Genomic DNA, 16,342 nt, shown 5'->3' with positions numbered 1-16,342 from the left:
TGGTTTTATTATTACATTTTGAAAATAGAATGCAGATGTTCAACCATGGTTGCTGAAATTGGGTTTATTTCATACTGTATCTTATACCATATAATATTCTAGCTGGCATAATAATTTTTTACAGCTATAGTTTGTTTTTGACTTGCAGCAAAGTTCAAAGACTTCCTGTCATAAGCATTCGTTTTTCTTTTTTTCATAGATTCATTAGATTATGCATTGTGGCACACCATGTCTACTTACTTCATAAAATCAAATGTTTGTATTTTGTCATTGTTCACTCTGTTTTTACGTTTCTATGCTATTAATTGGTTGTGATTAATTTCTTAGAATTTTCTAACAATTGTGTTTAGTTTTTATGGATATTGTCAAATGAAAAAACGTATATATTTTTATATATATATGTTGGCCGTGACTGAGAAGGCTACAGTATAAAACTGGCTGCACCATAGCAGCAGTACCAGTGACAAAAATCTATTGCATTGAATTCTGGGCTCATGTTCAAATATTTATGGAGCCCCTCAGAGGCATAGCATTTGCATTGAAACAAAAGGCTATTGAGCGTGGGTGCATTGTAAATGATACCGCAAAACTTCCAACAAATTCAAATTTAATGGTAACCTGCTGGTGAAGAAAAATGATGCAATATGCTCACAAGCTCAAGGCAGTGTTGCAGTTCAGCAGCTTAGTCTTATTCAATGCTACATTAACTTTCCCATTTATGCTGCTCTTGTAAGATATAAAGCCCTCAAGCATTTTGAGGTGGCTGTCTGTTATGTCTGTGTATGTGTGGGGGTGTGTGTGTGTGTTTGTGAGAAAGAGAGAGACAGACTTATCAATGTTTGTTTTCGCCATCATGCACAGAAATTGCTTTGCCTTTTACTCCTAAGTTCTGCCTGGAGACATGCCAAAAGATATTTATTTTTTGTCTAGAATATATTATAAATGCAATTATTCTCAGCAATGCAGGGGGCAGAAACTAGTATAACGTACATGTTCATAGTTTACCTGTCTGTGTTTTGAGCGGTGCTCATTAGAATATGATTTAACCATCTGACTTCACGTAAAATCAATCTGCTTTTGTCTGAATTACAGACATCTGCACATTATCTGCATCTCTGAAGGCAGCTCAGTCTTTGAGCCGTTCTCTTTGTGGCAAACAGCATAAGAAACTGCGTTGCAGCACCTACGACAACAGCTGACGAAAAGGAAATATTCTGTGCAAGGCTTGAAAACAGCTGCTCTGCAGTCATGCGATCTGAGTGAAGAATAAGCAGATCAGACCCTATGGTGCCCTGTTAGATCATACTATATGCTTGCTTGATGATGAATGTCCCGCTGTATAGACTCAGCATGGGAAAATCAATACTCCTCAAATTGAAACAGTATAGGGTTGTATTGATCTGCCGTGCTAAATCAAAATGAGGAGGCTTTAATACATCTCTCCAAGACAGCTCCCTGCCCAGTAATGACACACTATCAATTTTAGCTTTACACTGATAAATCAAGTTGAAAATTGGATGTCAGAGTTTTTTCCAGGGAGAGAGTGATTTTTCATGCCCTCTGGTCCCCTCTGCTGTTGACCCCTGAACCCTGCCAGTGGATTATAAAGTTCAGGCTCGTCTAAAGTGAAAGTAGATGTCAAGGCGAGGTTGATGAATTCATTGAAGAATAGCGTCCACCACTTTTGCAGCGTAGGACTGCCTCACTGTGATGATACACTGAAGTCGCTCTCATTCTGCAGTTCTCTCACACTGCTGAAGAGTAAATCAAGAAGCAACTGTTCAATGTTTCATACACGTCAAACATCTGTAACTCATTAAACGATTTAAATACACTTTTAGAATTATACAGACAGGTGGTGTATGTGCCAAGTTTTTACAAGTACATTTTTTTGCATCCTTTTTAATGTTGCATCACAAATGTTTTTAAAACACTTGTACGGCCAATGTATTCTTTATAGATGTTTGCACCATGTACCTTATGTGCAGGTGACGCGGCCTTACACAGATAACCAGGCACACCTACGTACAAGTGAAACTTAAACTGCAATAGTCACAATTTCCTTTTGTCATTGTCTACCATTCATTCTCCAGCACTCCTCGGTTACTAATTGTTTCGACACAACCACCTTAACAGAAATGTAAAAGGGGCTGATGGAGACAAACCTCCCTTTGTTCCCATGCGGGCGTCCGTGTTCACATCAGCAGCATCCGTGACAGGTGACGGAGGAGCCTCCGCTGGCCCCCACAGCAGACCTTAACCTTACCTGACTAGTCTATTGATTGTCAACATTTCTTCTGTATAATTACTTTTTTGTAGCAGAGGAGAGAAAGGAAAATGGCGGCATATATTGATCTGTGGCAAGGCAGTGAAACAGCCGTTTCCCTTGACTAACGGAGAGTTTCATCTCTCACACTTGATGAATGGTAACAATCTGCCTGTGGATAATAACTTTGTGATGGAATGAACCTTTTTACTCACGATGCGCACAGAGTATTTGGTCTCGCCTGAAAGGGTTATCAATTCTAATAGAAGTCCTCTAGCACAGGAGGGGGGCACCTTTATAGCCTCAGAGGGTTCGAGGTCTGATGGACCCTCTGGGGTGGAAGAGAAAGGCCAAGGTCTCTGGTTGGTCCTGATAATAAAAACAAAAATCACTCTGATGATAAAATGTATATAATTCAAAAAGATTATTCCTTTTGACATCCAGTGTCGCAAAATATGTAACTACTTCACTTTTTTAAACAAATAGATTCTTGTTATCGATGTTTAATATTCTGTTACAATTAGTAAGAATATATGTCTGCATGCAGACTTTAGAGGTTTCTATGATGCCCACTCCCCCAAAGCTATTTTTGGTCTTACCCAGTCCTCTGCATAACATCTTTCATTTTTCAGTCAATAAAATGACGCCCCTTTTATAACAGCTTGCGAGTGATAATGTTTTTAGTCTTCGTTTAATTAGATCTTACTTATCACATGATGCTCCTTTGTTCTTGCAAGCTGATATTCTCTCTGCTTGCATTTGTTCTTGACCTACAGCAAGCTCTAGTCCCGTGGGGTACTCTTAACCTTGCACACTGTGCTAATTATCTCTGGAAAGAGGCCCACTCACACAATCATCAATTTCACCGGGTGTTGAAATTGAACTGGGCATCGTCTGACTGTGCCCCATTTCCGATGAAAGATGGGGATCCACAAAGCTGGCGATCCATGGGAGTTCACCAACAGTACAGTAGGGCTCCTCATCCTTCGTCTGAATGCGTACGTCTGTCTTCATTACACCAGATGACCTGGAGTTAATCTTGTTGCTGCTGTGTTTTTTCCCTTTCGTCTTTGTCCAATACCCATTCTTCCCTGTGTCTGTGCTCTATCTCAATCTACAAAAGGAAAGTCATACCCAATAACTAGAAGCATTTGAATCTTAGCTTGGTATCCACACGTCTGCAACATCGTTGAGCGTAGTGATGATAGGAAATGGCGAAATTTAAGCGATGAAAGTCTTCTTACCCTCTGCGGTAATCTGATCATGATGCTGGCCATATAGTCACTGTGAAACCACTGTGTATTTTTTTCTTGGTTTTAAGGTTACTTTGAAAGCAGTGGGCTGAGAAACGCTCATCACCATATGGTTTCCAGTCACAACTTTTTGATGCACAGTGCCTTTTTTTTTATTTATTTTTTTATCCAGCAGCAGTATGTTGAGGAATGGGCTGTAAAAAGGCTTACCAGAAAGAATGCAATTGTTGACTGACAATGTTTTTAGAATTTCCTCGCATTGGTTTTAGTGTCTGCTGGCTGCCTGATGGTTTTCTGTATCATCACAGACCCGCATATCTGGTTGTCATATTAATGGCATCATGAAGTAATGTGATTTAGTCAAATGAGAGTTGGTTTCTTACATGTCTGTACTCAATACGGTGCCAGAATTAACTCAATAATTCTCTGTTTGGGCAGGTAAATGTTAAGTAGCAATGCACTATGTCTTTTGTTTATTTTATGGTCAAGTTTTATTTATATTTGTTTTGTCTTATTTCATTTTTCATCACGACTTTTACACCCTTACATCTCAAACAAATTCCTCACGTACTTTGTAACTCATAGTCGGAGCCTGTTGGGACAACTGAAAACGAAAGAAAAGACCACTTGTCCTCAGAGTTGCACTATAAACTGACGTGTGTTCAGTGTCCCAGTGTGTGTGTGATAGAAACCAGTCACTGCGCCTTTGAATAGAATTGTCACTGATTATGGGTATTTATTATAATTACCCCCTATTCATGTCACCAATGGAAGCTTTTAAAAGGAATATAATAGCGTTTTATTGAATCAGCATGTCCCTGTCCTTCCTCCTGACCGCCTCACACAAATCTCCTCTGAGGATAAATAGAATGAAAAAGGAAATATTTAACCATGAGATCCTCATCTGTCTGCAATCCAGCCCCGTACATGTTGCATTGAGCCATTCTGGTTTAAGTGACTTGAAAAACATGAAGGTAGTTATTGCTTTTGACAATAGATCTGTGCAATTGCTTTTATTTCAATGATTTAACTGTTATCGAATGGGATTATGTTTCACTATGCAATTGCATGAATCTTAGTGAGCACTGGCCTGAGCCTTTAGTGATTTGACACACAATTTAGGCCTCAAACAAGAACATTTAACCTCATAACAGCACTGTTTTTTCCTTGCACTGGCTCAAGTTTACCTTTTTACTCTAACAACAATACTATTGTTTGAAAACAAAAGGGTCTCTGCTGCCCTATTGTACCAGCAGCACAAAGAATATATCACCCTCTAATCTAATATGAGCTCTTGTCAGCTGTCAAAAGTATCTCTCTCTTCTAGAATGATGTCATAGTTTCCTATAAAACTGTTATCAATCCTTTTATTTTCCTCCCCATCTTATTTTGAATTATGCCTGTCAGCTTTCCCTTTCCTCTTACAAACAAAACACATTCCCTGTAGACTGGGGTGTTAGATCTGGCAACTCAAAAATCTCAACACTGGCTCCTTGAGGAAAGGTGTGCTTTAAATACCTATTTGAAAGCAAAGAGAATAGACGATAGTCCTCATACACATTTATCCTACTGCACTTAGCAAGTCTGAAAGCAACCATAAATAATGGTGCTCCTGCTTCCTGTAGGTTATCAGTGCTGGAAAATTAGCTTTTAAAATGCGGTTTGAAATCCATTTGGGTGATTGATGGGTGACGGGACTAATACATTTTGGCAGTTTCTAGGAGGCCAATTCACAGCCATTCTTTATGGTTGTCATGAAGCAAGACAAATTTGATGTGGAAAATAAGGAGGTCCCGAGCCGACCACGCTTAATAAAGAATGCTATTGTATGAACAATTTGTTGTTGTTTCACAGACAATACAGACAACTAGCTTTCTATTAATGATTCCGAAATGACCGTTGTGCAGCTGTGGGAATGTGTGCCATTTTATTATATGGTTGAGTCTAGTGGTGCAACGGATCATAAAAGTCACGGGTCAGAGTCACAGATCGGGTCAGCACAAAAGAAAATCCCTGATCATGTTTTTCTTTTGCCACTGATACTAATTGCCGATCATTGATGACCCATATTGTTGTTTCATCATTATTATTATTATTATTATTATTATTATTATTATTATAGCAGCTAGTCTACTATGCTCTAGACTTTTATTTTGCCACCGTCCCAAACATCATTTCAACCGCTCTGAAGTCTGAAGTGTAAACCATCAAAAACTCTAAATATTTAGTTTTTACTTTGTTACAGTAATTTGTTTTTTTTTCATTAAAACACACAATTCAAATGATAAGGAAATAAAAGATTGTATTTTTATCAATTAAAACAAATCTTGTCATCGGTAGTTTTAATGATGTATTATAAGTTTCTTAGAGCTAGTGTCAACATAATTCATCTCTAATATCTATCTTGTTGTTGTTGTAAAAAAATGTCCTTCAAACAACTATGTTTATTCAAAATAATCACCAAAACTACATTTTACGAGATTACACGTGAACACATCATGATAAGGTAATAATTTACCTTCGCCAAATACTCATTTTCACTGAACAAAGCCTGAACGCATCATAATGTAACTGACCTGAACTTTGTTCTCCTTGTGTCCTTAAACACAGATTAGTTGTTTACAATGTAACATTATCAGAGATCGGTGACTAGAAAAGCATAAACGATGTCGTGATCGCATATTTGACTGATTTCACACTGTGATAGTTAACGTTAAACTGTGTAATTAATCCGAGGTTCACATGCGTGCCGAACCCTGATGGGATCACGAATCATCCAAGGTCCGAACTTCTTGCTTATTCCTTATTTCCCATCGTGCTTTTAAGACAATGTGCTGTTTGGTGGCTCGGTGCCACGTCAGGAATCCCTTGTGTGACAGCTCAGTAGCTCCCAGCTATAGATCTCCATCAGGGGTGCAATCCTCCTGAGCACTTTTTGGACCACCCTCAGAGAGGAGGTTCCTTCAGCACAGCACTTTGGCACAGTCCAAATCCGGTCAAGCACTTACCACATAGTCTAGAACATCACAGGTCCTATTTAAATACAGAATACCACATTCAAACTGAAACCATCTGCACAGGACAGATCAAGGGGAAGAAGCATCAAAAATGTTGGCATCCAACTCTTGAATCAGTCATTGTAACTAAAGGGTTTATGTTGTGCATTTGATTGCTGTTAAAGACAAATGGATGTCTTAGACCAAAGTTGTACTCAAATGAGCGTCCTTAAGCAGACCAAATAAAATGCATCAAATGCAGTTAATACTGTTATAAGGAAATCTTCAAAGTGGTGGATTTATCCCCCACTGGCATCTGCTGTCTATTTGCAAGAATTAGGGGACATAATCTTCAGGAGTAATCGCCCAGTTGCCTAGAGTGGATTTACATTTTTCACACTGTGTAATCTCACATTTACAATATCATTTACGTGGGTTTCTCCTTTCAACCCACTGACATCTCTCTTTTCCTCAGTTAAGCTTTGAGGGAGATTGACAGGGGACAAGCTCAAGGCGTTGAGTCTCGCTTTGCATACAGCGACTCATGATACTTTGTGCATACAACGCGCGCACATGGACTCAATTTTGATTGATACTTAACTGAGACTGAGCTCTTGTTGCTGTCAGAGCCTGGCTAAGTCTCCTGAGCCTTTTGATTTCTGACATTTTGTAGATATTACATTCATGGAGCAAGCAGGCTGTATTTTGTGATGTGATCCCCTGTAACACTTTAATCTGTTTAGACTGCTTCAATGCTGTGGCAGGGAAGGGTGCAGAAACCATACAATGCAATAGACGGCTGCCTGCCAAGATCTTACTGTGTCCTGCACACACTGAAACATCTCTTCTTAAAGTACCAGCTCCAAGGTTTTATATGGAGCTTTGGGTGGCTGCTTTTAGTGTTTAACTTTTTTATAATAGAGAGGTAAAGGCAACATTTTAGATAATAGATAAAAGACTTTTGTTCTACTATAGCATGTACTTTGTGTACTGTGTGGGTATTGGAATGTGCCGTCGTATCCTCGCATACTGTGGCTGTTGAAGTGCAAGAAAATGAAATTGAATGATGTCATATTCCTTCAAATTTGGCTGAAAATTGCATGAAAATGAACCTCAAGCCAGGCTGATGTAATCACATCTTACCGTACTGTCAACTGCACACCAATTATTCGAATCATCACTATTGTTTACGTATTACGCCTCACTGTCGAGGGTAAATTAAAGCTAGACTTTTTATTTTGCTGCATTTCCCTCTAAAGGAAACATGAAACAATAATTCCTGCTAGTGCACAGTTGGAACAAGCAGCACTTAGTAACCTAATGCTAGGCCACGTGCTTAATGGTTTGCATTAGCTGCAAGCAATAAAATTATCCCAGGTCCTCACTAATGTTGGAATAATCATTTACAAAGATGGTTACCACATGCTGGAACTGTTTTCTTCTTTTTCTCTCTTTTTTACGACCCTAATTCGCTGTTATTAATAATGAATAAAAATGCAATTTTCAGTCGGGTTGCTCCAGGGCTCTGGGAATCATTTCAATGAATATTTCAGCACATTATTTTAATCATGGCTCCACATATGCAGGGAGGGGGCTTGTTTTATAGGCTCATGCCTCAACCGCCCCAAGACCCCGATCATTAAACCCCACGCTGTCTGCGTAGAGGTTCCTACCTTTGATTTACAAGACTTGTTAAAAAACATTGTAAAAAAGGAGGCAAGCTGTGCCATTTATACTTGTAATTTGATGCTGTATTTGTTAATGGAAGTGCCTGTGATTTATGTGTGCTGCTGCTGCTGCTGCTCCCTGCTGTTCTAATGCTATAGACTTTAGCAGAGGTAACATTACTGGACCTCTGCAGAGCATGCCACTAGTCCTAATAAATCTGCTATCTGTGGCCTTATTTTCCTCCTGAAGATGTTTCCCCCTGATAAGGAAGTGACTGCTGTAATCAGACCATCAGTGAGGGGTGTGTGCTCCATCTAACCTGCCTGTCTTCTTGTCTCTCTCATAGTCAGCTGCACGACTTCTGGCGACTCGACTACTGGGAAGATGACCTGCGGCGGAGGCGGAGATTTGTCAGAAACCCATTTGGATCCACCCACTTAGATGTCACATGCAAGTCACTGCTGGAGTATGGTGAGTTAGTTTTTTTGATTAGTATTAGTATTGATGAGTATTTCTTTTAAAGCCATCAGAATTCGGGAGCTTAACCTTCAATAATATCATCACCCCGTATTAAATATAAAATATCAACATTGCCTGAAAGCATAAAATAAAAATCATTAAAGTCAGCCCAAGCTTGTCCATATAGTGTAGTAGCATATTGCTTAGTGGAAGTTAGGAGTTATTTTTATAGCTGACGTATTTATGAGTCCTGTGAATTGAACATGACACATACATTTTATTGCACTTTTTTATTTCCATCACAACACGTACTCAAGAACAAATTGGATCGCTCGCTTTATTGTTTCTTCTCTTTGCCCGAAACTTTTTTTGTATTGACACAAACATTTTTTCAGTGTTGCCCCACCATCTAAATTTTGCCTTATGTCATGCAACACTGACCTTTTTAAAGGAAAGCAGATTCGTACTATAAAACACCATTGGCCCTTCTCTCCCATCTGTAATTATATAGCAGAGCAAATGTATTAACGGCACATGGGGCGAATGTATTGATTCTGAAATTAATGGAGTAAGCATCTCGTTTACTTTATAGAAAATACAAAACAATGCAATGCATTATGGTCAGGGTAGCCTTTTAAAATGACTGTAGACTTACAGCAACACATGCACAATGACCACAAGGTTCACTGACCCCTGGCTGTTTCATTGTTTAGCTACTGAAGCTGACCATTGGTTGGGTTCACGATGTCATCTTGCTGCTTTGCTAGCTCTGCTATGACTGCTGTATGAAGCTTGTGGCAGCACTGTGGATAAACGCGTGCCAGCTGCTGCTTCAGCTGCAGGTGGTCCATATAGAGACACGCATGCAATAATTGCACCGTCTGCTTTAGATTATGTGCTGGTTCCATTATTTTTAGCCATGCACTAATTCATTGGCTTTTGGTGACATGTTGATACTGCTGAGGGACTCAAGGTAACAAATGTTACAACTTAAGCACTTTTAACTCGCTTGGAAATATTATAGGTTATGAAGAACTTCGATGTTGTTTGCAAAGAAATTGCTTTGCATCGACATTGCCCACCTGTAAATACCAGCACAGCTGTAAAAAGGTATCAAAAACATCAATAGAAAACTCTTCACCTAGTTCTGCAGCATGATCCACCTAGCTTTTGGTCCATATTTTCAGTATGCTGCACCTCACCTTGCTAATAACTAAGGGTTAAGTAAATACGGGTATGCATAATATAGTTTGGCTTCAACTTGTATCTTTCAGCCATTTCTGTAATCGGTTGTGGATATCTACTGTTTTTGTAGCTGCTTATTTATTTATTCTTGTTGTAAAGAGTATTTTATGTTATTAGTCTTTTGTAACTTTAAGGCAGAATGAGTCGGATTTCTCGATTGCGATTGAACACATCATACTGAGTTGGTCCCTCCTCCCTGGCTCAATGCCACCAGAATGATGCTCTGCAGTGGGGGACAGCCCAAAACAAATCGCAATATGGAGAAATTAAATTTCACAATATTTTTGACCAAATACCTCAATATCGATATTGCAACAATAATGCAGGGTCGACCATTGGCCAAAATATTTACACAATGAGATTTTTAAACAGCTCGAACAGTCGGATAAGTAAAATTACGTCACTATACTGTAATGCAGCCTTTAAAATTAGGAAAAGACATTATGCAGAAATCCGTTTTCCAAACGGTATCTAGTCTCAAATTAAGATATTGATATAACATCAAAATATTGCCCAGCCCTAATGCAAACACACTATTTCTGGTGGAGCTTCTGAGGTATGAGGGTGTGATGCCACCCTCCTTTTGACCTACACTGTGCTCAAATTAGTATGCATGTGCATTATTTCTGTCACCTATGTGACAGATGTCCTCAAGACAATGCTACAAATACATATCATATTAGTCCATCAGATCACGGGACTATACTTTTGAGCTATCAGTTATGTCTCTGTTGTTTGACATTAATCCCTCCGTGTAGTTGACTGAAGACTTGTTGAAGTCCTGCTGACATGCAGTAGTTTTAATGAGCAGAATAAAGTATAAACTTGTCAAGGGATGGCCCGCGGTGGGATGGCCCTCTTGCTCTCGTTGAGAGGTGAGCTGCACTTTCAGGCTTTTTCCAGCAGGCTTTGATGTGGTTGCACAGCGGAGGTTTTGTTATGAGTTTAAGTGAGAAGGATCTTTTGTTCTTTTTTAGAGCTTCAGTAGATGTCGTTGGCAGGTTTTATTTTAAATGTATGACAGGTTGTTTTTTTATGAATATTCATTTTTAATTAGCATGATATTAAAGATAGGACCTGTCTTTAGTAGATAACCCTGGTGCAGAATCTCAGAGGTTGGATATCCATTAGTCATAACATCCCGACTTTGTTTCCTAGATTTGACAGGGATTCTATTGAACTTTTTAGTGGGTTGCCGGCTGCATGCACCAGAGTAGAAAAACAAAGAGGTTGTTTGAGTTGGCCCCTGAGAGTCATTATTAAAGCTTTAAAATCTGGGACTATTGGAGAACCAGTAAGTTGTCCAAATTAAATACACAGTTTCTGGTTTGACAGCAGGATATGACAATATACGCTCAGCCACCATCTTGAGTTTGAAGAGGGCAGACTTAAACTGTTGTGTTCACAGTAAGCGTCAGTCTTACAAGCTCGCTTGAGGGAAATGAAAGTCAGCAGGAAAGTTTTCTATTTTTTTTCACAAAGAACATTTCAGTGAGTGAGTGGCCTGTGTCATTTTTGACAGCAGAGTATTGCAAGAGTCTCACAATCTTTTGGGTTTTCTCTTTACAGAATAATGTTACAAAATAAAAGATGATTTGTAGAAACTGTAGAAACTGGCTTCATGTATTCATTGTTGTGTGGATTTCCAAGAGAGATTATTTGACCAATTATATTGACCACTTGCCAAATCGACATTTTTGAAACCCACATTTTTAAATCTTTTTTGGAAAAGTTCAATGCTTTCTTTGAATTTGTTTATGCCAATAAAAAAAAATGTTCTTCGTAAAATTATTTGAGGTCAAATGTTAAAGTGAAACTTTTTTTAAATCAATTTGATATATTGGCAAAACCAGTGTATTTTTTTATTTTTTTACTTTTGTGCAATTTGTGTGTCCTTGTGTGTGAGAGCGTGAACATTCATGAACGTGTGTGATGGGAGGTTAAACTCTGCCTTAAACTCTGCCTCGTTGTCTATTAGCAGCATTGACAGCTTAGCCAGCACATTCTGTCTCTGCCCTGTGCCTGTAATAACCTGCCCTGTTAACAGCCAGCCTCGGCCCAGTATCAGAGTATATTGTTAGGTGATTGGAATTGGGCAAGCATGAAATGGAAGTCACGTTAATATTGATCCAAATGTTTAACGGGGTGTTTTACCTCTCGGTGTCCTTGCTGTCTCATTTCAGGTGAGCGGCTTCTCTCAGAGCGGATTGCCCTGGGCAGAGATCTTTATAGCTCTTTAGAGGCACCAGTCTCCTGATGTGATATTAACATTCTCCTGCTTTATAATCAAATATATTCAACTGTGGCAAATGACACCCAGGCATTTACTAACGTGCAAATACGGACATTTGAATGCAGCCTTTCGGTAAAGTCAGTACTGGACACTGCTGTTAATGTTTTGATGGGGAGAAGATGAGGCTGTTTGTAACCTCTGGCAGCACACGCACTGCACATCCCAGGATATTGAATAAAGATCAGCTCCAAGAGGAAGTGTATGCACCATATAAACTCACTCTACATCAAAGTTATATTGTTTACTTTTACAGTCTCAAAACACATTCTCCGCGAAAACGGTGGCTTGCATCACAGGAAGTATGAAGCTGTCCCCCCCCCCCCCTAATTTCATCTTTCAGTTCAGAGTAAATAAAAGTGAAGAGACAGAGGGCAGAATTGCATCACCCTACCGGTAATGCAATCCCATGGACTGGACTTTTTCTCTCCATGTGGAATGTGGAGCCCGTGGAGAGGGTGTGTAGGAGGGCAGGATCTAAAACAGATAGACTCTGAGAAACAGAGGAGATATATTTAAATCATTCTATAGAGCTCATGTTATATGGATGCGGGAATGCCTGCACAAAATACTGATGTTTATTATAAGGTAGTATGATAAATAAGCTATGGAGCCGGGGATTGTGCTAATGCACGTTATCTACAGAGATCTGACAGAATGAGACGTAACACAGAATAGTTCCTGCAGAAGTCCAGAGTTTAAGCTCTTCCTCCAAGTCTTTGTTTAGAAAGAGGTTGAGATAGCTGGGTGTCTTCAGCCGTGTCCAAAATGTTGCTTGTCATATCATTCGACAAACATTCAGTGATTTTTACAAGAGGCCGCCCTTTGCTTGCTTCCTTTTCCAGCATCATTCAGATCATAGCACTTGTCAGAAAACCTTTAGGTATTTTGTGTTTTATTTATGGTCGTGGATAAAGTATTTGTGAGTTCTGCTTTTTTTTCTACCTGTATGCGTTTGTTGAATCTTAAGTGAAACATTATGTTGAAGATTTATTTTTTTAAGGACTGGCAGTGAAGTGGTTGAGGCTGGGTGTATAATACATATGAGACTTACAGTAGAAAAACTCATGCTCGCCGGCTCTACGGAGGCTATAAAAATGAAAGGCCGGTGCCAGTGTTGCAGTACGTGAAACATGGACACTTGGCAACAGTATTGTGGTTGATTCAAGTCTTTTAAAGGCCTCTATTCCATACTCAATGGTAAAAGTATTGAACACTGACATATTTCTAAAGTGGGAGACTGTATCTGAGATTATAAAGTTTATTGAAATGGATTTTCAAAATACAATCGTTTTAGTTTTATATCTATGAAGGAGGTTACTTACAGTAGCATAAACACTAATAAGCACTAATAAGTTCTCTCTGACTCCGGGATGAAACTCAAAATCTGAAAAATGTATTTGGTGCTTGCATAAGACCCATCAGGTCATTTTATTTGTGATTTGTCATGCAGATTTCATTACAAAAGAAGTCAAAAATGTCACCCAACAGCATGTTTTTGATGTCAATGTCTTGGACGTGTGTGAAAAATTGTGCCACAACAAACAATCGGTAGACACCCTAGAGCGAACTCAGGACCATGGATCCTCGTTGAACTCCAGTGATGAGTGCTCAGGGGCGTCCTCCATTGGTCACAGCTGGCAGGTCTTCATCAGCCTCCAATGGGGTCATGAAAGCTCTGAAATGCACTTTACTGAGTGTAATTAGTGCCCTCTGAGGCAGTTTTAACTCAGTGATTGAACAAGAGGACCCGTGAGACTGGTGATCGGTGGCTCCTCCTGGCACTGTTTCTGAAGGGCTAGACATGAAATTAAACTTCTGTGAATTTTTTTTTTCACATCATAAAATCAACTGAAAAAAGAATGTGTAAATCAGTCAGTATATGATGATTATATGTATATACATAATATCTACCCCAGCCTGCACTTGTCCCTTGTTCTTTTTCACTTTAGGCAATTCATATGAGTTATATCAGATACTCAAAGGGCCATTCTCTTTGTTTTGCCATTTAGTGGTCAACGGTGAACACGGGAAAATGTTTGCAATCCCACTGCACAGCAAGTCCTTTAATAGTGATGAATGGCGACCCTTCTCACAGGCGCACTTTTAATACAAGAGTGTCTCCGAGTCAACGGGCTATCAGTCATGAGAAAATCTCTTTTCATGTCAGCACATTTTCTCCTTCATGTCATAGCTCTTCATTTCTTGTTATTTATAACCGTATTACTTTGTCTGTGAGAACAAAATTGCATTGTGGGTAAAGATGGTCCCCTCCCCCCACAACAGTTGACGTTGGTCATTTGCATGTAGAAATCAGCATAGTTTATTTGGTCAAGTCAACCCAGCAAAGATTTGCCAATCAGATCATCAGCCTGTCTGCTGAACTTTCCCTCATTTACTCGGAGCGTAATGATGGTTTACAGAATTACAGTTTTAAGTTTCACTCTTTCTGCTTTGATCTCTGACCGCTGGCTGGCTTTTGCCTTTAACATTACACAGAATTCGTTTCCGAAACGCACAGACTTCTTCCCTCCGTCTGATGAAAGCACTCCAGATATGAGACAGAGCAGGAAGCAGACTTTTTTTCTCAGTAGCAGTGTTGACAACAGTCAAATGTGACCTCTTCAAGACAAGGTACATGTTCCTCAGGGGAGGGAGAGGCGAATTAAGAACTGTGCTGAAATGAAACATGTCAGACGGGTGTCAGCCATCTCACATATCTTGATATGTGTTCCTTTCATACACGCAAGTTTTTCCTCTGGTTATTTCCTGCATTGGACTTCAGAAAGACAAATTCACATAAACGTTGTGAGCAGCCGTGTGGCAGGCACATGTTGGAGATGGGCAGATTTAAGCTGATAAATGTGTTGCGAGACCTCTTTGTTTTGCAGGATGTATGAACACATCCTTTTCAATGAGCTTGCTCCACTCTAGCCATATGATGAAGTCCTGGTGTAAGCAGCCTCCTAATTGTGCTGTCTGTTCAGTCTCACTCTTGTCAAGTCTCCATAAGCGGCAAATAATATCTCTAATCGACTACGAGCTTGAGATGTATCCCCCGACTGAGCTGTTGGTCTTTCAAGATACAGATAGTGTTTCATTGTTGACCTTGTCTAAAAATAAAAGCTGAAACACCTCTGATGTTCAACCACGCAAAATGTATTCAGCGAATGAACGTGTACCCTGACATTCTTTCATATGCTATGGCAAGTACATTAGTGAGCATGTCATTTCAGCTTCATCCTGCACATATGTATTTCATACAGAGGTTCTCCATGGTTTATATCTTTTTATATATTTGACTATATGTTGTGTATTTTAATAACCCATGAAAGAAGACTCGTGTTTGAACTTGTGGATATGCAGAAACTTCATTAGAATAAACCTGTTAAGCTCATACTGTGGTTATCAGGAATGTGGTTATTTTTTCCTATTTCTTCAAATGTAGTCTGAAAACACTTATGATTAGTGTGTGTTGGATGAATGCTGTTGATTATTTTTTTTCTAATGCTGTTGCATTTTCTTTTACTAAATATGTTATATGATTTTATATGTTATTTTTTTATGCCTGACTGAAATGTACTGTATATTGTAAATTGTATTGCTTGCCTTACATTGGAAGCAGGCTATTTCTCAGTCAATGAGTACAACAGTTGAAGCATTTCATACTTGCAGGATAGTACAGTATTGCCGGATAGAAATGCATCAAATGAAACTGCAATAATAAGTTGCAGAATAGGAAATAGGTGATAGGACTTTGCCAACGAACAGACCATAGCCAGGTATTTGTTTCTGTAAGTGTATACCGAGTAAAAAAGGTCAGATTGCAATTTTTAGCGCTTTCTCTTCCCCGCAATTCTTTTGACAGGCACAGAGGACGACGAGGTGGTCAAATCCAAGAAAATCTTCTGCAGCCAAACTGTGACGAGCCAGAACCCCGAGATAGAGCTGATGCTGGAGGGAGACGAAGATGCCGTCAGCCTGCTGCAGGAGAAGGAGATGGACAACCTGGGTGGTAAGTCAGCACACCAGCACCTCCATTAACCCCAAGACTACATCGCCTCAGCTGTAGCATCAGGGCTTGTCTTTTATCTGTCGTCTTCCTAATTGCTGGCGTAGTTAAAGTGTACATGATTAATATCAGTGAATCAGATTAAGTGTTTGG

General features: G+C 39.4%; 1 protein-coding gene across 5 annotated transcripts in view; it reads left to right on the top strand.

Moving 5' to 3' along the window:
* Positions 1-16,342, top strand: part of nbeab (neurobeachin b) — a gene marked incomplete at both ends in the record, with an annotated part of 186,315 nt that overhangs the window by 105,288 nt on the left and 64,685 nt on the right. For all 5 annotated transcript variants that reach the window (XM_079166663.1, XM_079166660.1, XM_079166661.1 and 2 more), the window contains 2 exons: positions 8,530-8,654; positions 16,046-16,192. In XM_079166663.1, the coding sequence (XP_079022789.1) occupies positions 8,530-8,654; positions 16,046-16,192 (272 nt within the window). The remainder of the gene's footprint in view (positions 1-8,529; positions 8,655-16,045; positions 16,193-16,342) is intronic.

This window comes from Pholis gunnellus (genome assembly GCF_910591455.1).
Source record: "Pholis gunnellus genome assembly, chromosome: 9".
Taxonomy (NCBI): Eukaryota; Metazoa; Chordata; class Actinopteri; order Perciformes; family Pholidae; genus Pholis; species Pholis gunnellus.
Note: the sequence above shows the minus strand (reverse complement) of the source record. Positions and strands in the feature narration are given on the sequence as shown.